Below are 23,237 nucleotides of genomic sequence, written 5' to 3' on the forward strand. Positions count from 1 at the left end.
CATCTGTATTTTTTAGCGTCGTACTAAAGTGACTTTATGAAACTATTTTAATTATAATTGAGATGTAGGTTAGGTATATACAAACACACCATTTAATTTTCCATTGTTTCAACACAGTACAAGTATTCACCTACTTTTACCTCCTCTCCATTCAATACATAAGATTTATTGTCAATAATATTTTACTTCACAAATACTTACGACTGTTATTTATTTGTTTATGATATATTTATGTATATTCTTTTATTATATATCACTCTTACATACCTATTTTAGTGATTATCTGTAGATATTATTCTGGAATGTTCTATATCTTTGTGGTAGTACTAATAATACTTCTAATAGTCCAAACTAATTAACCTACTTATTATAAAACGTGACATGTCCGTAGAATTTATGTGTGTGTGAGCTGTTAAAATGTTCTGGGTAAAAAATGAACATAAATAGATTTACCTTTTAATCTAAGACTAGAGCAATTTATTATCATTCAAGAGATTCATGGTCGATATCATTCAAGAAGTGTGATGTTATAATAACACTTCTATTCAATAGTCTAATTGAATGTAAATAAAACAGTTCTGTTATACAATTACACTTACAAATTTTACATCATCAGTTTATGTTTCATATCTTCTAACTTAATAGGAGAATGCCTAATTTCAAATGACAATTGGTGTATGTATTCTATTCTACTAATTGTCAACATCCCTATTGTTTCAATTTACTCTGACACAGATAAAATTTCGTAGAATCGTTGTATTTTATAAAAACAAACTGACATTGACCATGGCTGCTTCAAGAATAATATTTTGACACAATAACCTTAAATTTATGATGTCATGACTAATAAAAACTGGTCGTGGAAACGTTTATAGTATAAACTGTGTACCTTTGAATGATACAACTAGAATATTTACCGCCCTCGACTACCTTACTGACGATACGACTATAAACTGTTGATTTTATTGATACCCAACTTATCTGGTTCTTACAAATAACATTTTGCAGAAAAATAAATGAAGGTATATTGCTGTTTGCATTCAATGTAATTGTAATTACAACACAATCCTAGTTTTCCTTATCGATGTGTAATGCAATGGTCGTTTTTATCAGGTGCACGCAAAATATAGGAATAAATAAATGAGTTGCAAATGTTTTCCTACGACATGAAATAAGCCCTGGATCAGGAAAGTTTCCATTTAATGGATATGTAGGGTGCTGGTAGTAGTTAGTCAGTAAGGTAGCGCGGGTCTGTTGGGTCGTGGTGACGTAACGATGGGTGGTGTTGGGACAGACGGGTGGGCGCGCAGCGGCGAGGCGCGGCGACGCGGCGGCCCCGAGACCAGTCCGCTGCACTCGCACCGCTCCAGTACGTACCGCACCTAGCACGTACCACCAAACACCTACATCCACATATACCTGTTCTATGCACTCGCTTGCACCATTGATGACAAACGCTTGCACTGTAACACATGTTATATCTAAGCAATATAAAGAGCTTGCTGCCTGAAGTTTGCGCATTTTGCGCAAGTGTTTGCGCATGCATATTCTTATTTGTTAACAAAATCTTTGATATAAAACATTACGTTTACGTGAATCGTTTGTCATCAAGGAATGGTATAAAAACAATGACTACGTAACATAACTGATGCTATTACGATTTTATTATGTCATTGTTTTGTTTTAAATACTTCAATAATGTCATATAGTTTTGTTACACACAGTAGCGTATTCATTGTTTAAGCCTTGGATTAGTGTACACAGCACCACGCTTCGGAGTTTAGTAGCCCTTTGTATACGCATGTCTCACATATGCTTTGTAATGAGAGTTGTATCTATCCTGTATCTTCAGCTAAATGCCACTTAAACGCTTGTCTATCTAAAGAGTAGAAAACTAAATGTATGGGGATAACACAGGTAAGTCACGCCAATCCCATATAATTTTGTTTTCTGCTCTATTTGAAGACAAGCGATTAATGGCATTTGGCTCATAGCACTGGTAACATGTAGCCTCACCATTAAAGATTTTCCTTGATTATATTTTCGACCTTATGTCATGTAACTTAAGTATTACACTGCTATAACTATTTACAAATCAAATTTAATTATTTTGACTTAGCTCTGCAAAAAAAATGTGATCACAATGTATATCGGTGTTCTCAAGTTGTGCATGTTTCTTCAATGTCCATCTTGCACGGTAATTGTTCTGCCGAACACATACTGGTTGAAAATTAAACGATACTCATTTCATTTGCATGTACTTGAGACATTCGATACATTGCTTAGTAGCGTCGCTTTTCCTCCACTATATTTACAGGGGAGTAAACTAATCTATCTTTGACTTTTTCCTATTTTTATTGCCAAAGATATTATGTGAAAATTGAATTGTTCCTCTGAAAGATACGATGAAATCTAAAATTGTAAATTCTTTATTTCACTAGGACTATTTCAAAGCTACTTTCTGGTCATTTATAAACTTTTTTTTACTTTAAGATTTTATTAATATTTATACCTATTCTTATTAGTATCAGGGAGTCTGCATGCTGTATTTGTTTCTTGTTTCTTATTACACACACACATTTTTATGTTATTCGTCTATGTATTTGTATTTATGTAATGTCCTTTTTATACACGATTCGTTTTGTCTTTGTAATCATTTGTATTCGTAGGTTATGGTAACCGTGTGTTTGTTCCAATAGATTGTGAAGTGTTTCAATGTTTGACAAAAGTCTATGCATGGGGTTTTTACTAACAGGGGTTACTTAAAAGCAATAATTTGAAAATATTATTTTTGTCTTGTTATTTTGTTTTGTACTATATGGGTTTTATAACGTATACTAAATGGTGGAAAGCCACCATGTAAAAAATGTGTACTTTTCCGTATAATAAAAGACGTTTTGCCATTCAGAAAAGAAATGAGATTTTAATTATTTGATAATTTCAGTTTTTCATGCATGGACTTTTTTTATTGTTCAATGTTTTACTGCATTAAGATAAAGCCCTATTCACTAGCGGTCGATAAAGTTTTAAAGCGAAATGGATTACTTTATTGCTGCTATAATGATGTTATAAATACAATTAATGATTAAACGGACGTTAGTCACGGGCTATATCTTATTGCTATGCTAAAGAACATGCTTATTAATGGATTATTTTTGTAAAAATAGGTGTGGCTTCAGAGAACAATCAGGAGATGGCAACGAACCCTAGGACTCTTGGTTGGTCTACTGACCAACCTGATGGTGTGGAAGGAGAGGCGTCGTTCTTTGAGAAGCTTGGAGCGGAGACTGAGACTAAGATGGAGGACTTCTTCCAGTGGTGGGGATACCACATGGCGTCTCGACCTTGGCTTGTACTCTTTGTGGGTGAGTACCCTTCGATGTATGAAATGTAACAAGATTACATGGATTTTTAGTTTATAACTGTAACAATAGAGCAGAAAATCTATAAAACGCTCTACTTACAGACAATTATAGAGTATCAAATAACAAATGAGTTAAAATCTATTTTTATTTTATTTATTTTACATACAAGAATATTTTTAACAAAAATAGCATCTGCCAAATTGCAAAATGTAACATTAAGCGCATAGTAATGTCGGTCTTTATTAATAGTTTTTCTTCCATTTAACGCATGTCTTGTCCTTCAGGTCTATGTATAGTGGTGGGTCTTGGGCACGGCATCAGCTACATGCGTGTGACGACCAACCCGGTGGAGCTCTGGGCAGCACCCAACTCGCGTTCCCGTATAGAGCGCGAATATTTCGACTCACACTTTGAACCGTTCTACAGGTAAGCTTTATTTATAATACTGTCAGAATTAAATACATACTGCTATGGTATGTTATATTTTATTTATTGTATAAGATTTTATTTTGCTTTATGTAAATTTAATGTATTGTCGACGAATCTATAGTCTATTATTGTTGTTCAAAATTATGCGTGCAAATAAATGAATAAATGTGTGTGCCATGGTAACTTTCTACTTACATTCAGTAGTGGACGTTTTATGTTTGACATAGAAAAGTATCAAAAGCTAAATGAAATGTATCTTCCTCAGAAACGAGATGTTGATCATCACCTCCAAAGGCCTGCCTAAGATCGAGCACAACACACCAAACGGGGACATCAGCTTCGGGCCTGTCTTCAACGCCACCTTCCTGAAAGACGTGCTGGAGTTACAGAACAAAATCATGGGTAAGATAAGCTTAACATTGTGTTACTCTACATTTTTATATATTTTTTTAGTCCTCGTTATTTGGTTTAGACAGAGTGTCGTATTGTGTTTCCTTTTTCTTTTTCCCCTATTAAAAGGCATCTTACATATCAACTAAAACTCAGTTTATCCACGTAAGTTAATGAACAAGAGCATTAATACTTTCGAGTCAAAATAGATAGTTGGTCAGTTTTGTACGTCCCACGATAGTTATTATAAAAATGTCTTACATATAATTTCTCACATTCAATCCATCTTTCCTTCCGTCGTTCTCTTCCTTACTACGCACATGTTATTTCAGCTCTCACTTGATTTTCATCCCTTCTTAACATATTCTTATTCTTGCTAATAATAATGTATTATAATAAATTTTCGTATGTTTCCCAGCTCTGGGCAACGAGACAGGTATCCAGGACATTTGCTTCGCGCCGCTGACGTCATCGTTCAGTGGCCCCATCAAACCGTACGACTGTGTGGTGCAGTCCGTGTGGGGATGGTGGCAGAACGATATCAGCAACTTTGAAGCCGAGGAAGAGGATGGAGAATATCTTAATACTATTTTGAAGTGCTCTAGGTAAGGATTACCATTGTTGATATCCCATTTAGTCATATTTCATCATTAAATTAAAAGAAAACTGCAATAGCTGTAAACAAAACTATACTTATACTAGGTACAGTAAAGCAAAGAGACCATACCAACATGTCATTAATTTAAAGAGTACTGACGAATCTATGCTTCAGAATGAGTAGCTAACTTCATTAATGGATTGGCTAATACATATTTTGTGGCTTAAAATACTTATCTATTAAGATTTGTTTGAGAATGTTGGAATTAATAATTTGGTGCATGTTTCACCAGCAATCCGTTCCTGCCGGAGTGCCTGGGTTCGTACCGCGGTCCGGTGCTGCCCGCGGTGTCGCTGGGCGGGTTCCTGGCGCCGGGCGAGGCGCTCAGCAAGAGGAGCCGCTTCCACGAGGCCACCGCACTCATCATCACGCTACTCGTCAACAACAAACACGATAAGGAACAGGTACACGCTCAAATCTTAATATGTATAATATTAGTTTTAATAACATAACAAATGCTACACATACTTTAACTGCTGGGTTTTTATGTTATATCATATCTGCGAACTTAAATGTTAAAAGTCGCCATAAAAATTAACAATATAAACCTATTGCGTACGTGATTACCATATTAAGGGCCCCGAGTGCCCCGAAATTAGACATTCTTGACATTTCTTGTAAGCCGTATCATACATGTAATTTGTATCTAACATATATTCATACTTACTTACATTTTAACTTGATACACGTACTTATATACCTATTATATTAGTAAATCTATCTAACTAACAACTTACACTGTTACAGGAGGAGCTCATTGTCAACGATTTTATCGATCGGTATCGAATACACGGTGTATCCCTCTCACGACCCTTACCGAATACTCTACAGGCATATATCTCGATTTAAACTTATTAACAGTATCATAGAATCGAGATACATGCTGAAAAAATCGTTATAGGACATTATTTTTTCTGGAATGTTTGAGCTCTTTCCTTGTTTCGCATTATTTTCTTCTCTCTTCTTCTTTTTTATTAGATACTATTGTTTTACTTAGATATTTTTTTACGAATCTCAACACTACTTCTACAGTAAAACAAAGTTATAATTTTATCTCAATTTCCAGTTGAAACCGGCGTTGGAATGGGAGAAAGAATTCATTGCGTTCATGAAGAACTACACTGCGAACCAAATGCCTGCGTACATGGACATTGCGTACACTTCGGAGCGTTCCATTGAAGATGAATTGGAGAGAGAGTCACAATCAGACGTGTCCACTATCCTCGTGTCATACTTCATTATGTTCGCGTACATTGCGATCTCACTCGGAAGGTTCACCGGCTTCTCAAGACTCCTTATTGATAGCAAAGTCACCTTGGGTCTTGGAGGTTAGTAAACTCTTCATATTCAATACATTTTTTAACTTTTTTCCCCTTATTTTGATATATCCTTTTTTTTTGTATCAAAGCTGGTTATCGTCGTTTTGATCTTTGTAGCAAAAAAGTAATGCAAATTAGTATGACCGTCTGCAGTTAGAAAACAAAAAAAAAACGGAGACGTGTTTTATAATGATTAAAAAAGAAACTTATAATTTACGATGACCGATTTGTTTACTTTGCCATTTTTTCCTAATGTCTATTTATTTACCTATATAAAACTTTTTAATAAGTACCAATATCTTTTTTACAGGTGTGACGATTGTCCTAGCGTCAGTAGTATGCTCAGTGGGTATGTTCGGTTTCGCCGGAGTACCGGCGACGCTGATCATCATCGAAGTCATTCCGTTCCTGGTACTGGCGGTGGGAGTCGACAATATCTTCATCCTGGTACAAACCAACCAGAGGGAGGGCAGGCGGCCCAACGAAACTGTTGCTGAACATATTGGAAGGACGTAAGTGTTTAATGATTGTTCGCTTATTTACTTTTGTGTCCATTGGACAGCCTTATAGAGGTTTTAATTGTTGATTTTGGCGTCTGCAGTACTAAAATCAAATTGACAATTATACTAGACCATATATTATTATGTATAGTAAAAAGCCATTATTAGGATTGCAAGTAAAATAATACAAGATTATTGCTCCTTTCAACATACTTTTGTATAAAATAATTCTTAGATAATCATCCTTTAATTTTTAGATAATCATCCTTTAATTTTTAGTTGTTTTTGTGTAGTATAGGGTGAGTATATTCTAAAATATAAACATATTACTTCCAGGCTGGGTCAAGTAGGTCCCTCGATGTTCCTGACGTCGATGTCGGAGTCAGTATGTTTCTTCCTGGGCGCGCTGTCCGACATGCCGGCCGTGCGAGCCTTCGCGCTGTACGCGGGCGCCGCGCTACTGGTCGACTTCCTGCTACAAGTCACTTGCTTCGTGGCTCTACTGGCTATTGACACACATCGGCAGAATGCTAACAGGTATTTAAAGTGGTTATTCCATATCAAGATATTTTAACCTATCTAGTGTTAGATATATGATAAGACCCCTTTTTAAAAATCAGGGGGCCTACTTAATTCAACGAACGAACGAAAATACTTCGCAGATTGCTTGCGAACTTTTCTGAACAAAAATGAACGAATTAAATGAAGATAAATAAATAGATTTCGATATGAAATTAAAACTAAAACTTTTTCAAGCAGTAAATGCACATTATGGTACATAATGCCCATGTACACCCACATTCCACAATTTATATTGTAAGTCCCATTGCCATATACCGGGCACATTTCCTTTTATTTATTATGCCTTTTTGTATATAGTAATAGTTTTAATCCGTATAACATGAACCTCATCTAACCCGTGTACGTGGCGCAGGTTCGACGTGCTATGCTGCGTGCAGGGCACGAAGGCGGAGGGCGGCGGCGAGGCGGGCGAGGGCGCGCTGTACAACGTGTTCCGCCAGCTCTACGTGCCCTTCCTCATGCGCCGCGAGGTGCGCGCCTCCGTCATGATACTCTTCTTCGCCTGGCTCTGCTCCTCCGTCGCTGTGAGTATACTACAACTCTTGTACTGATGTACAAATATCGAAAAACCTATCGAGAACTCATCTGTATTGTTGTTGTTACAATTTTGCATTAATATTACAAGTTACAGACTGTAAGGTGTCTTTAAATAACAAATGGCTCTTAGTATCTAATTGGTAGTTACCAATAGCTATATTATATGTTTTTAGTTAATTACCAACAATAATTCCGCAGTTAAAATCCAAAAGAAAAAAAGTATTCTTTCTCTATTCTAATGACAAATGAATCTAGTAATAATAAGAATGAGCTTCTAAGAAAACAAATGTTTTCATACTAAAACGATGTGTATTGCTTTCTCCAGGTGGCACCTCACATTGAAATCGGCTTAGACCAAGAACTCTCGATGCCTCAAGACAGCTTCCAATTGAAATACTTCCAATACCTGAACCGCTACTTGAACATTGGGCCGCCGGTATACTTCGTGATCACTGAAGGACTGGACTACTCGGACTTGGAGACACAGAATATGGTGTGCGGAACTAGGTTCTGCAGGCCAGACAGTGTCTCTATGCAACTGTATTCTGGTAAGTCGCATTTAAATGTACTTTTAAATACAAAAATGTCTCAAAGCTATTGCATTTAATTTATCTAAGACATTGCGTCTTCCAACCGATCTATTTGGAAATCATTGGGGCAGGCTTATGTTCAGCAGTAGACATACTATGACTGATATGATGATTGCGTCTAAGTACAATTTTCGTGATCAAAAACTTAACTTTAATTCATATTAATAAACTGACTGAAAGCTCATTACTCTATGTTATAATTTACGTTTTATTGTTACAGCGTATCGCACTCCAAATGAAACCTACATAGCACAGCCACCGAACTCCTGGCTGGACGACTTCTTCGACTGGGCGTCATTGAAGAGTTGCTGCAAGTACTTCCCTACCAACTCGAGCTTCTGTCCTAGCAGCCGTGAGTATTCAAACACATTCATTTAACACATTCAGTGCCACCGACTCGCCCGGAGAGTCCATGTAAATTTTATTCCAGTGCCGTCGACTCGCCCAGCGAGTTTAATGTTTTTGCTCTTTCTTTCCGAAATGCATGGTGTATTTTCTGCTTAAAATAATATTGAAGACTAAAGATACCCTAATCTAAAGAATTGCATAGAGGGTGCGACTCTACGGTTCTGGAATTAAATTTACGTGGACTCTCTGGGCGAGTCGGTAATGAGTTCCCAGTCTCTATTATTCTGCATTGTAAGACTAACAAATTAATAAGTAACATTTATAAACAAAATATTCCATCCACAGGTGGAACACCCTGCAAGGAATGTCAAATCCAACTACAAGGAAACGAGCAACGCCCCGACGCGGCCGACTTCAACCATTACGTACCATTCTTCTTGCAAGACATTCCCGACCCAGACGGCTGCGTAAAGGGAGGTCATGCGGCATACGGCCAGGCAGTCAACTACCACATGGTGAACAAGTCCCAAGCTAAAGTCGGCGCCACTTATTACCAGGGCTACCACACAGTGCTTAAAACAAGTCACGATTACTACTCAGCGCTCAAAGGAGCTAGAGGCGTCGCTGCCAACCTTACAGAGACTTTGAACAGGAATTTGAAAGAACTAGGAAAGAACACAACTGTGAATGTGTTCCCCTACTCCGTGTTCTATGTGTTCTATGAACAGTATCTGACGATGTGGCCCGACACACTGAAGTCTATGGGCATATCTGTGTTGTCTATCTTCATTGTAACATTCTTGCTGATGGGCTTCGATCTGTTCTCGGCTTTGGTGAGTTATTTTATAATACTAGTTGACCCAGCAAACTTCCTGTCGCCTCCAACATATTTTTTCTCACCTTTTAAACCTTTCCTAAATCAAATAAGTTAAGACCAAAACGAACCAAACTAGTCCTATTGTTTTCGTGTTTCAGCAAGACTAACGAACATCAATTCATTTTTATATTAGTGTTATGTTGGTATTAATTATTGTTTTTGTTTGCAGGTGGTAGTAATAACGATCACAATGATCGTGGTGAATCTCGGAGGTTTGATGTACTGGTGGGGCATCAGTTTGAATGCAGTCTCACTTGTTAACTTGGTGAGTCTTAGATTATATATTACTAAATGAAAAGATGTGTTAAATAGCTTTAAAATACTTTTAGGAGAAAGTAAGGAAGAAATAGTAACGACATGTTTATAACTTATTTTACCTTAAGGACGCGTTCTCATAATTGATAGGTATCAAATCGCATCACTACATTGACACGACTCTCGACAATACACACATACGCACGGATAGCTGCGGAAATTATGACAAAATGAACTTGATACTTTGAAAGTTTGAATATTTTCTTACTTTCTTTTTTAATATTTTTATTTTGTTTAGTGCGTGCGTAGACTCAAATGTTTTGTGTTATCTGATGTTCAATTCAATTCTACTGGATGTAACTTACGGACGACAAGAGCCAAGTGTGCCGAATTTGGGCTCGGATTATTCGATTGGTGTCATTTTCATAGTTTTCGGAAAGTAAGCGTTCGAAATCAAAAATCAAATGGTGCCAACGCAAAATATTTTTTTACATGCTTTTATTTAGTTTCATATGTAAAGAATGTATGTATGTGTGTTTGTTTGTTTGTATGTTTCTATGTAACCAACCTCTTCCAACTCGATTTTTACCCATTTTAAACGGACCGATTTCGTTCAAACTTTGTAGCCTTATCAAGGACCGGTGGCAAATTAATACCTCGTAGAAATTAATCGAGGATCTAGAATCCCTGACGTGGACACTTAACAGCCCAGATGAACCTGAAGAGATATGAATATACTATCTTAAGAAAAGTTGTTCAGCATGATGAGCACTTTTTAGCGACATGCGAAAATCAAGAATCTAGAATCCCTGACATGGACTCCTAACAGCCCAGCCAAACCTAAAGAGATTTGAATATAGGTACTTTCTTAAGAAAAGATGTTCAGCGTGATGAGCACTTGTTGGCGACATACGAAAATCGAGGATGTAGAATCCCTGACATGGACTCCTAACAGCCCAGCCGAACCTGAAGAGATATGAATATACTTTCTTAAGAAAAGATATTCAGCGTGATGAGCACTTTTTCGCCAAATTTTCCGCCCACTGTTAGTATTAATATTAAAATTTACCTTATATTTATTTAAAACACTCTAAAATTATATTTTTAAACATTACTTATAAAAATAAAAAACAAAATAACATTTAAAAATATAAAAATAGGAGCCAACCAGTAGCGGGAGCATGGTCCAAGCTACCGGTGGTTAGGGCTCCAAAGACAGAAACCTCCTCACAATACGTGCCGTTTCGAGGAGTACTGCCTTCTGCATCAGGCCCTTGATCCATCCGCCCAACCCCAGCCTTCTAAAAACCTTGCAACACTAAAAAACGTCAACATACAAATTTTACACTGTTTTTATAATATTTTATTAAAGCCGATTTGTACAGCAATATTCACATTAAATCATCAACAAAATCATCAAGAAATCTTTTACAATAAGAAACCTTCTACAATAAAATCTATTATCTAAAATTTAAGAAGAAATAAAAATGTACACCATGACACTGACAGGAGAAGCCAAAAATCGTTTTGATAATTATATTATATTATACTAGTGAAAAGTGAAAAATGTTGACACGAGCAAGACGATGTTACGCACACCCACCATCCCCGGACTCGTCGCTCAGCTCCGCCTCGCCGTCACCGGAACCCAACCACGAAGAACTTCCGGTGACAGTAGTTGCGTCGAGCTCGAGCGACGAATATTTCTCCCCACCGACGTCGCCACCATCTGCACGTCGGCCGAGGAGAGGCCGGCCACCGACGGGCTTGGGAGCCAGGGGTCAACAGACCTCGGGACGGGTCCCCGCTACCGGTGGTTGTGCGCGGCGCATGAAATGGTCTCAAACAATAAATGAGAACGTCATGCGCGCGTACTACGGTGCTACGGAGGGAGGAACCAACCTCACTGCGTACCGTGAAAGGATGCTGTCGAAAGGATATTAAAATTATTGTTAGTATTAATATTTTACTTTTTTGGCGCTATCTAGAAATTTAATTTTCACTCCGTATTCGATATTAGCGACCTCAAAAATCACAACAATGACACTCATGTCGAAAAATTAATATATTTATGTCGGCGCCATCTTGGATTTTAATTTTGACTTCATATTCGCTATAAGCGACCCCGAAAACCATGAAAATGACACCCATGATGGAAAGTTGGTAAATCTTGTCGGCGCCATCTTGGATTTTAATTTTGACTTCATATTCGCTATAAGCGACCCCGAAAACCATGAAAATGACACCCATGACGGAAAGTTGGCAAATCTTGTGGGCGCCATCTTGGATTTTGATTTAACCTCATGTTCAAAATAATATAACGAAACATCACACAAACAACTGAATATATAATTCAGTAAAATAAAAAATATCTTACCTTGTAACTTGACAAGGTAAGACAGCTCGTACAGAATGTTTAAAATATCAAGATTGGTTTGTGAAGTATAAATATCAAATATTTTGTACTCGTACAGCGATCTTTTTCAAGGCCATTTTTTGTAACAGGCGACGTAGCATCCACTCACGACAGCGCTCGAGCGCAGACTGAAATTTCATTTGACATTTTCTATCCAATAAATCTAAATCCCACCCAAAACATAAATGTGAAAGGCTGCCAAGTTCGATAATATTGGAATGCTTCGCCTATAAAAGAAGTGAGATCTAAATAAGTACCAAGTTCCATACACAGACCTCAGTTAAAAATGATATAACAAGTTGGCAAGTTTTCACACACTTTTTTATAAACCTACTAAACGCAATGAGTCAAGTATATAATTTTCTATTAAAACTTGCCAAGTTATATCATTTTTAACTGAGGTCTGTGTATGGAACTTGGTACTTATTTAGATCTCACTTCTTTTATAGGCGAAGCATTCCAATATTATCGAACTTGGCAGCCTTTCACATTTATGTTTTGGGTGGGATTTCATTTATTTTTGTAAGGTTTATTTTCTTTTTTTCTTATTTTACTTTACTTTGACTAAATACAAACCTTCGTAACGAATTTTAGGTCGGTACGACCATTGGAAGATATAGATAATTTTTTTGTTTTAGTTCCTTAGGGGTATGAATTTACACCTTCAATATTTTTAAAACCGACTCACACTGGGCCATTTTCAGATTTTTTCCTTTACCTTGACCTAAAGACCTACCTCCATGCCAAATTTCAAGTCAATACGACCATTGGAAGTGGTCTAGGTTTTTGATGAGTGAGTGAGTGAGTGAGTGAGTGAGTCAGTCAGTGAGTGTATAGTAAAAATAGCGATTTTCTGACGTCAACATCTCAAGACCTACAATAGGTACATTAATGAAATTTTGTATTTTAGATAAGTAAGTAGATCTCGACAGATACTAGAAATTTCATCTGCGTAGATAAAATAGATTTTGAGTTATAGGTGGGTCGAACTTGGCCCGAAATGGTTCGTGTAATATAACCCACGGCCGGTGTGTCGGTTTTTTGCTCGAACTTGGCGGACACACTGCCGTGTGTCTAGATAGTAAACAAATAAAATAACCCTTATTGCTACGCTTTAAAGTTGATGTCTGACAGCAAAATAGGAGAAAAAATTAAACGGGAACTTTTATTTATTTCCGAGACAATTTGTAATATTTTCGTAATTTTTTCCAATAGTATAATTTTTGATTATGTCTGCTTCCCCGGGATATTTTTTGAGATTCAGAATTATGCGTGTAGTAGCAGTAAAATGTCCCTAAACTCAACCCTTTTTTGTCAATTTTGTGTGAAGAGGTAAAGAAAAATCGTGTTTGCAATAATAAAATATAACTTTTTTCACATTACAAATCTATATTTTTGGAGATAAAGAAGTGATCTATCTATTGTAAATGTTAGTTATGTTCAGTTAAGTTTCTTTTGGTCGTAATATGCACCGAAAAATAGCTTATTTACGTCAGATTTGAGAACGCGTCCTTAACGTTTGTAGTTCATTTTTGAGATTGACTAAGAATTTGATAGCAATCTTTACGGGCTATAGAGTCGCTTCATGTTCTTATAATGGTGATATATTCAATCTGATCTCGTTAAATTTTAATATCCACAAGACAAGTTTTTGTCAACAAAGACCTGTAGTTAACCCGAATATATAATAACCCGTATCTCTCGCAGGTGATGGCGGTGGGCATCGCGGTGGAGTTCTGTTCGCACGTGGTGCACGCGTTCTCTGTGGCGGGCGGCGGCGGGCGGCAGGCGCGCGCCGCGGCCGCGCTCACCCGCATGGGCTCCTCCGTGCTCTCCGGCATCACGCTCACCAAGTTCGGCGGCATCATCGTGCTCGGCACCGCCAAGAGCCAGATCTTCCAGGTATACCACTTGACAATATAGACAAATAACTAATTTGCTTATTTTCAAATTTCAAGGTTTTTTTATAGAATTAAAGGTAAACTAACAAATAAATCATCTGATGATGAACGATCATGCACCGCTACCATTTATAAACAATAATGTTTTTAAATTCTACTCACACTAAATTTTAGCTTGGTTATAACACTAAACTTGCTCCCTGGTAAAAAAAAAATAATGAAGATTTCAATCTAAAAATATCATACTTTCACTTGACGCTTTTTTTTAGGCGCCGGCGTAGCTTAAAACTAGTCGGGTAACTTCCCAACTCTATATTACAATACAAATTCTAATACCACAACATTTGCAGGTGTTCTACTTCCGCATGTACCTGGGCATCGTGTTGCTGGGCGCGGCGCACGGACTCATCTTCCTGCCCGTCATGCTCAGCTATATCGGTAAGTCACACTCCCTCCACTAACTAGGCCTTACACGTACCCATACAACTCTATTTAAGACATATTTTAACCAAGAAAGTAGCATTTTGCATGAGATTCCTTTCGCATGGAACGAAAAACTAAAGAGAAAATTAAAGGACTATAAGTCTTTTTGAGTTCATCTATCAGTGATCCTTTCAATCAAGTCCTTAAACACGAAATCTTTACTTACAACCCAAACTTTCACGTTTCTAGTTAAAAAACACAGGTAAAACTGCACCCTATTTCTTGTTCCCCAAGAGTTAATTTTACGTGTCAGGCCTCGTTAACTCCATGTTACTCGCACCCGCACACGATTTGACATTTTATTTGTATTTTTTATTATTTATAAGTTTTACGTTACGGTCTTGCATGCAATGTCTTTCGTTTTTTATTTTATTATTACATTATTGTCTATGCACCATTTTATTTGAACCTTCGCTTGTATATTGGACCTTTTTGATAGATGTTTTAGTTGGAAAAAAAATACGTGATTATGTTTTTTTTTGTTGTTTTTTTTTCGCCTATACTAACACATGACGGTTGGTAGTGCCTTACTAATGACATATGAAGGTAAATATGTAGTGCTTAAGCTTTTATGACAGTGTGCATTGTTCTTGGATCAAATATATGATGTACAGGTTACAGGTGATGTATCCGTCTTACCATATATGCTAATCAATTTCAAGTCGATACTTCGTTATTTATTAACCGACTTAAAAAAAGGAAGAGGTTTCTCGTCTAGTTTGATGTGGGACTTGAAGTTGAGTAGCGTTGTAAGCGTTTGGGTGTAATGTCGAGATGAGTAGACTTTACTTACCGCGTGTTTTGCAAAGATCTGTTTTCACCAGTTATGTTGTCCTTACAACACTTATTACACTCCTATTAAGCCCCCTATTAATGTTTAAAGTTTTTGTGATATTGGATATTGAAATTGATGATATAATGGTTCCTCCACTCATATTTTAATATTGCATAAGAAATGGGAATGTGGTAGATTAAAATTGTGAATAAATCAGAAACAATCCACAATTAAGTTTAATATAGTTTTTATAAATGAAGACAAAAGACAAGACAGTTTCCTTTATGATGAATGCATGAAAACTGAAATACACAAAGCCAAAGGCAAAACAAAAAAATACGCTTAAAAGCAACCCGCCTGTTTGCAAAACACGTGGTCAGAGATATTTATTTATTTCGACATATTTACTCATCGCTTTTCATCATAGTATGATATCCTACCATTTATACTTCGTAGTCGTCCTTTTGTATCCAGGACGACGCGGATATATAACGAACAGCACATACGTATAAACAAAATAAATATTCATAAACGCTTAATATTGTATATTGACTTTAATCATCGTAACCTCACATCATGTCACATTAACATATACTGATATAGCGCTATACATGTACATACATAGTTATTATACATAGAGTGTGATAACACGCATGATAAGAAATTCCGTCAGGCAGGTGACTCGACTCCTCGTTACAGGTTCCCCCGTCAACAAACAGAAGCTCGCCAACCAACTCCTGCGCAGCAAGGACGTCGCGGTCGCGGAGACGTCGCTCACTCGAGTAAGAGACGCGAGGGGACACCCATACACCCACTATAACTTTGAATCGCTTCCCGCGTGAACTTGTCTATAGCGAGAATGAACACGTACGTACTAACGAACAGACGAAACTTTTTCATATAGAGCCATAGCGATCACGGTGGACCATTGTTTAATTATTTAATTATAGTTTTTAGTAACCCCCAGTTATATAGAAATATAGAAATCACAACATTAGAGGTTTGAATGACTCATACTATGAAGCACCCGATTTTATTTTATAATAAACCATTAATGACAATATTATAAAACCGGGTATTTCAAGTATAAGTCAAGATGCATATAGATCCCTTACCCCACCATCGTTCGCCATGCGTTCACATAGATAATAGATAAATAAAAAGTGAAATATTGCAATTTGTTTAGTTCATTCTCGTTACAAGTTCCCGTACTAACGCATCGGTGTATTGTAAAGTGGGAGGTGGTGCGACCAGGATGCGTCTGGTAGACTCATGGAGCATTGTAGCACAGGATCAGGTCCTATAGTATTACAGTGTTGCTGATACCCTCACCACTACCTGACATTTCTATGACGTAGACCGACTTGTTTAGATATCAAATTATATAAGGTAAGTACCAAAATTAAATTTTATTATTCGCCAAAGATTTACTTCATACGTTTTTGGTTAGAGTGATCCTTTTTAGTCTGTCTACAGTCACACAAATGTCGGCGCGGGAGTATGGTTCTCTTCCCATTAATATTGTTGAAAGCATTTATTGTATACGGCGGTAATTGTGATTTGTAACATTTAGTTTTACATGTTGTATTGGCTGTTACAAACAATCCAAATTGATTAACCTTAGACGCTAGTAGTTAGCAATCAAGTGTTGGAATCACACGTACCGTGGCAAGGGGTTGGTTTCTAACCAAAATGGTTGATGGGACACCCTTTTATGTTAAAATATCACGAATATCATATTTTTTATTGTAATTTGCATGTATCGATCGTTATATTCCTAATTTTGTAACGGTAGCGATCATTCCTATTGAGTTCGAATTTAAAATTATTATTTTTTAACATTTTTTTATTTATTTTTGTATATTTATGATTTTCTGTCACTGCCTTTGTTTTTTTGCACATGCTAGAGTACTTATAATAAGAGCTTCAAGCTAGATACGTTTTAGTTGGCGACATAGAACCGAAGTTATAACAGTTTATCAATAAATAGATAAATATGATTAGTTATTCCATCGTCGCAAGTGTAACGCGACAGATGCAATACATCCAGTACTTACTCAACAGTACTTAATTCAACAAGGCAGTGTTGTAGCAAATCTCTAATGACTAAATAGAAAATAATATTTATTTATTTAATTAGTTATACAGGCGTAACGTAGAAGGCAAGAGAGATTTAGAATATTGTGAAATCATTAGGTCCTAGTGTCAATTTTTGTATACAAAAATAGGACAATCAAAATTAGTAAAATTATCAACTCGCATCCTAGTTACGCCTGAATCAAATAATTATATTATAACTAGCGCCAATCGCAGCTAAATCAAGATCGGCGCAAAGTATATTCCATTAATGTGAGAGTCCATTTAATTGATATTTATTTGCACGCTTAACGTAGACTTAGTTAGGGACAGCCTGTATCTTAGATTAGTTTGTTTGTGTGAGAAATTGACGTTCCCTGTGAAAGTCTGAGGGCGTATATGTTGTGTGCAATGTTTATATATACACATAGTACCACTGATATTGAGATACAGAGTGTGATTTTACTTATAGACTAGAGTTTTATATTACGACTTGCCAACACATACACAATTTTGGCATTTTGATATCAGTGTACTCTTATATTGTGTAGTCGTCAGTATTAATGTGTATGGATTATAACACCCAGTGTTTTTACTAAAACTTTTTTGAAGATATTTTTTATTTTTTTGTTTTATAAATTGAATAGATAATATATTTAAAACTTTTTTCATAGAAAGAGGTTATATATAACTACTAATCATTAATATGATGTATCGGTTTCGTTAATGATTACGTTCAATTTCTCCGCATTACAACGTAGGCTTGTTGTAAACACATTGTATTGTATTTTATATCCTTCTCGTAAATTCTGACTAACAAAGGGAAATGATGAAGTACTAATGGTATAAGCTGACGCTTGGTGTTGGTCGAGTTGCTCCTTCAGTAATATATAGCTTTAAATGCAAGGAGCTGTCTGTCTTTACAGGTACATCTGTAAAACGACACGGAAATTGAGAACAAATTATATATTTTAGTCGAATGACGTTGTTATGTACAATCTGTATTATTAATTTGTGATCCTTGAGAGATTTCGATTACTTTAAGAACCCCTCTGAGTTCCTACTAAAGATAAATGTTATAATATATTCCTTAGAGAATGCCAAATGCTGAATGAAATTGTTAAAGAAATTATCACAAACTATGGGAATCTCCTACTTAATGTTAGTACTTACTTAATATAGAGGGAAATAGTTTTGTATTGAAAAGCACCACATTGTCAGGCAGATTTTGTGATAATAAAATAAATTATGCTTTTTTAATTCTTTGTTTTTGTTTTATTTTTTAGTTATAAAGCACCTATGCATGGTATGAGTGCACAGCTCAGTGTCGCCAGGTATGCATTCAATTTATGCATGTAAACGATCATTCATGAATATATTGCTCATCTTAAGTGCAGATTGGTTAGAAGTTAACATTTAGCAACTTGTACTAAATAGCTGTTACACTGTAACTAGTGCTTGCACTTGCAGCATGGCCTCGTAAGTAGAATCATCAGTAACTTATGTTCATCACATGACGCATATAGAAGCAATACGTAGGTACATAGTATATAGGTTGAACTAGGAAATAAAGGTCCAATGTACAACTAAATTTAATGTTAAACTTTTTCCTTATGCCAAAGGAGCTTCTCAGCCCGACCCCAAACAATGTAAGAACTACTTTTTATTACAACAAGCACTATCACTTAGTTTGTACGAGTCGGAAACTGACTGAAGTGCACAATTATATAGTTGGCCACGTAGACTTAAAAATGTTCTATTTTACATTACTTTGAAAGAAATAGAATATTTTTTAAGAGTTAAAATTACGGCAATTGTGCACAGTGAATTGATGAAATTGTTCACGGTATTTGGAACACACGTGTATGTTACAAACTAATTGTGAAACATAAGAATACTCTTATAAATCTTATCTTCTTAGATACTTGATATGCCATAATGCCAACAGTATCGAGTTTATTATTTCCTTATCATTGCGATTCTATTATAACTTTATATAATGATCAGATTAAAATATACAAGGATATATTATTTTCAATTGACGTAGTAACAACCAAAATTACTCTTTATCTTTTGGTCGCATTCATATGTAAAAAAATCACCTCATTACATATTCGAACTGAGAAAAGTGTAATTCTTACTATTTATTAAAGTATTATAATTATGTGAAGCAAGCCTACATAACTAGTGACATTATACACGATAGCCATCGTTCCGCAACTGTACATAAATATATCTAATCTCGAAGATCACTTCACCCATCCGTCCACGCTTGTTTACCACGTCTAATGAAACTTAATGTACCGCATGACAAATTGGCAAATGTTACATGTTTCTAGATGTTCACAGAAGTTTGGCATGTGTACTGTAGTTAGGGGACTGTGTGGTCCGGTTGGATGTCATGACAAGTTTGGTGTTCCGTCAGGCATAACCCGGCGTCGGGGACGTTGGCGAGTGCAGTCGCGGCGCAGTCACACCTACGGCAGTCTAGACGAGACGCCGAGTGAGCCGCGCGCCTCCAGCAGTGGCACCGTCAACGGCCTCACCGACGAGATGTGAGCCCACGCCCACATGTACACAGTACGGTGAGTCCTGCACCACTTAGCTACTGTCTCTTCATTCCTACGTACCTAGATAGTAGAGGCTCCAAGCCCTATTGTGTACATCTTGGCGTACTGTGAAGGAAATGGACTCAAACAGTGAACTTTGTAGCGAAATTCGTAGTGTTAGTTAGGAATGAAATATGACTGTGTTTTGAAGGAAACCGCGTGTAATTATTTTCAATCTTATGTTGTTAACCATAAGGTTGGAAATGTTACACTGTGGATGAATCTTGCGGATTTGAAAGATTATGTACCCAGCAAGATAGCTTCGCTTGTGATATGTACGTTAGGTATAAGTATATTAATATTATCGAAATATGTGGTTTATATAAAATTATAAGGGTATCTATGAAATAATTCGGGAGCTTTGTAATTTTTATAAATTATATTCTAAATATTACACACTATATCAATATGAAATAGAGAAAATACAATTTAAAATATGAAAAAATATATAATCTCTATAAAATATCAAAAATATTTTATTTAATATTTCTATTATGAGTTTTTCATAAACAAAATATGTTGAATATTGTTGCAAAATAATAAATAATATTTTTATTTTATTCATATATCATTATTCATTCCTGAAAACTGGAACATCGAATCGAATTACAAAAATATATTTAATGGTCCAATCGCCAGCAGGTCATCTCTCCTCCGAATTGCCAATTTACTTCAGTAGATTATCAACTTAATTTACAAGGTAATAAAATTGAAAATCCACTAAAGACAGAATTTGACAGATTAGAGTGGATCGACCTACTGGAATGAAGTACTATTTAATATTTGATTAGAAGTTTGTTATATGAAACGTTCCAATATAGGGCAGTGATGTTTAAAGTATTAGCTAACATATTTATATCTGTATATAAGGATCAAAACCCTATACATAGAGTAAAATGACAACCCAAAGTTGACATTTTGATATTATTTTATTTCTCATATTAGGTTAAGATATAGAATTTTTATTACTAGGGACTATTCTGAGTGATACACTTTAAAATAATGTAATTAGTTGCACTTGTCTTACATTTTTTTAGATAAATCAAAGGCCTATTAAGCGCCGTACTCAAAGTCATTTAATGGTTACTTAACCCAGTCCTTAGCAATTATTTTCGGAACAAAATCATTACTAAAGAATGGTTTAAGTAATCATTAAATGTCTCTAAGTACGGCAATAAGACTTAAAAGATTAATTTTAATACTATATCTCAAAATGTCTACAATATAAAAGTGTTGAACCAAATTAGAGCTCGATTTTTGCTGTAGACATGAACCAAAATGTTTGTACTAGTGTTTTTTTAGCATCAGTAGGTCTGTCGATAGAGTTTGTGACACTCAGAATTAATTTAGTTTTAAGATTTAGCATATAGGAAATATAGGTAATCCTTTAATGTTATAGACGTTTTGGAGTAATATTGCACGTTTTAACAGACTATTTATTGTATTTGTTAAATTCTATTTTTGAAAATGTCAGTGTTACTACACTATAACTTTGTGTAAATTAGTAGCTTTTACTAAAAAAAGGTTTTATTACCATTCTTCTATCTGTGTAATAGATCATTGTTAAAATGTATAATATTACTTCAAAATATCTTTAGTGATTATAGAACTCGAGTACCTATCCAAAGGTTAGTTAAAATTATATAAAAAATGATATTAAGCTTTCAATGTTTAGGAAATGTTAATTTAATTGTTTGTCAACATAGATGTAGATAGAGAGGTGGTTGATAAAGGAATATGGTAATGTTAAAGTGTAAGGGAAAGTCAATTTGTTAATGTAATATAAAACAATCTTGTAATCATCTTGCGTACATAATGTCCAAAATATCTAGGCACTCGTGTGAGCAGGACGGAATAACGGACCAAGCACCAGCTAGGATGTTTGAAAGGGATACAACCGCACTCAGAGACATGTAATGATTACTTAAAACTAACTCTTCCTTAGTAACGATTTTTTCCGAAAACAACTGCTAAGGACGGGTTTAAGTAACCATTAAATGACTCTGAGTACGGCTGATAGAGACACACATGGGAGGTCAAGATATATTGTACGTTTTGTAATCTCATCTTGACTGCTAGTGTAAGTATAGCAAAGCTTTCTTTCGCCTGTGCCTTTGAGAGTCAATTTGACGCTAAAGCATAGGCTAACATTGAGAATAAAATTGATCTTTGTACTAAATTGAATAATATGCTTTTTGTAACGCAAATTGAAACTGCCATGCTATCTATTGAACTTGACAATACCGACGTGATGTTTGTATGTATAATATACAGTCAAATGTCCTATTTTATAAGACAAACACTGTTTATATTATAGGTAAACGTTGCTCGTTCAAAACATGGCATGATCGATGGTATTGCCAAATATGAAAATTAGTAAATGTCAAAAGTGAAGTGACGTGTGCACTTAAATGACAGGCATAGATAAAAAATGTTTTATGGGTATGATATTGATGTTATAAAGTCGGATCGAAGGTGTAATTTAAAATTATCTCTTTAAATATTATCACGAAGATATCAGCTAGAGATACAAAGTATATCACTCGAATGAATCTTCCTTGTTTTAGCTTACGGTGTAACAGCATAACTCGATAGTTTAGATTCTATACTTGTGTACAAAACTTACTATCCATAGTAATAAGTACTGTTGTTCTATGTAAACCTCTGTGGAATCTATTTTTTGAACATTTTTGTAAATATCTTTGTCAACAAACCTTTTTTCTTTTAGTCTTCATATTCAGTCTGTTTTATTTTCATATTCCAATTTCTAAATGATGCTAAAAACAGTCATTTCTAGTCTTGCTAGATTTTTTTTAATTGAAACTTCTCAATTTTTCAATTTGACTTCTCATATGTTTTTCTCATTTTATTTTGGTTTTGACTTAATGTATATTTGTACTTACTTGTGTAGGTATAAAAGTGTTGTATATAATGTTAATTACAATATTTGATGTCTATTTAAAGTTTTTACTAGTGTAATTTGTACCTATCTAAAGTCTATGTTTTACCTCACGAGACATGCGATTTATGTAAAATCTGTGTAATAGAATTTATAATAAAAGATAAGAAAATCAAATAATTTCAGTTTTTCATTTTATTATGTTTTACTGGTTGTTGGAGGTGTTAA

At 35.5% G+C, this 23,237-nt stretch overlaps 1 protein-coding gene across 8 annotated transcripts in view; it reads left to right on the forward strand.

The window, feature by feature from the left end:
* The window catches only part of LOC118272229 (NPC intracellular cholesterol transporter 1), a 49,054-nt gene extending 25,865 nt beyond the window's left edge, over positions 1 to 23,189 (forward strand). Inside the window, exons 7-25 of one of the 8 annotated variants that reach the window (XM_050693827.1) lie at positions 1,295 to 1,369; positions 3,168 to 3,365; positions 3,650 to 3,791; positions 4,060 to 4,196; positions 4,603 to 4,789; positions 5,075 to 5,246; positions 5,909 to 6,170; positions 6,472 to 6,673; positions 6,998 to 7,198; positions 7,596 to 7,767; positions 8,106 to 8,328; positions 8,591 to 8,722; positions 9,064 to 9,551; positions 9,765 to 9,860; positions 13,974 to 14,168; positions 14,518 to 14,605; positions 16,125 to 16,207; positions 18,788 to 18,835; positions 19,927 to 23,189. In XM_050693827.1, coding sequence (XP_050549784.1) covers positions 1,295 to 1,369; positions 3,168 to 3,365; positions 3,650 to 3,791; positions 4,060 to 4,196; positions 4,603 to 4,789; positions 5,075 to 5,246; positions 5,909 to 6,170; positions 6,472 to 6,673; positions 6,998 to 7,198; positions 7,596 to 7,767; positions 8,106 to 8,328; positions 8,591 to 8,722; positions 9,064 to 9,551; positions 9,765 to 9,860; positions 13,974 to 14,168; positions 14,518 to 14,605; positions 16,125 to 16,207; positions 18,788 to 18,793 — 3,059 coding nt within the window. In that variant the 3' untranslated portion in view covers positions 18,794 to 18,835; positions 19,927 to 23,189. Of the gene's footprint in view, positions 1 to 1,294; positions 1,370 to 3,167; positions 3,366 to 3,649; positions 3,792 to 4,059; positions 4,197 to 4,602; positions 4,790 to 5,074; positions 5,247 to 5,908; positions 6,171 to 6,471; positions 6,674 to 6,997; positions 7,199 to 7,595; positions 7,768 to 8,105; positions 8,329 to 8,590; positions 8,723 to 9,063; positions 9,552 to 9,764; positions 9,861 to 13,973; positions 14,169 to 14,517; positions 14,606 to 16,124; positions 18,767 to 18,787; positions 18,836 to 19,123; positions 19,151 to 19,926 lie in introns of those variants that run through there. The other 7 variants (XM_050693824.1, XM_050693826.1, XM_050693825.1 and 4 more) reach the window with 7 other exon arrangements.
* Positions 23,190 to 23,237: the final 48 nt, after the last annotated feature.

The sequence above is a fragment of the Spodoptera frugiperda genome, chromosome 5 (genome assembly GCF_023101765.2).
Source record: "Spodoptera frugiperda isolate SF20-4 chromosome 5, AGI-APGP_CSIRO_Sfru_2.0, whole genome shotgun sequence".
Taxonomy (NCBI): domain Eukaryota; kingdom Metazoa; phylum Arthropoda; class Insecta; order Lepidoptera; family Noctuidae; genus Spodoptera; species Spodoptera frugiperda.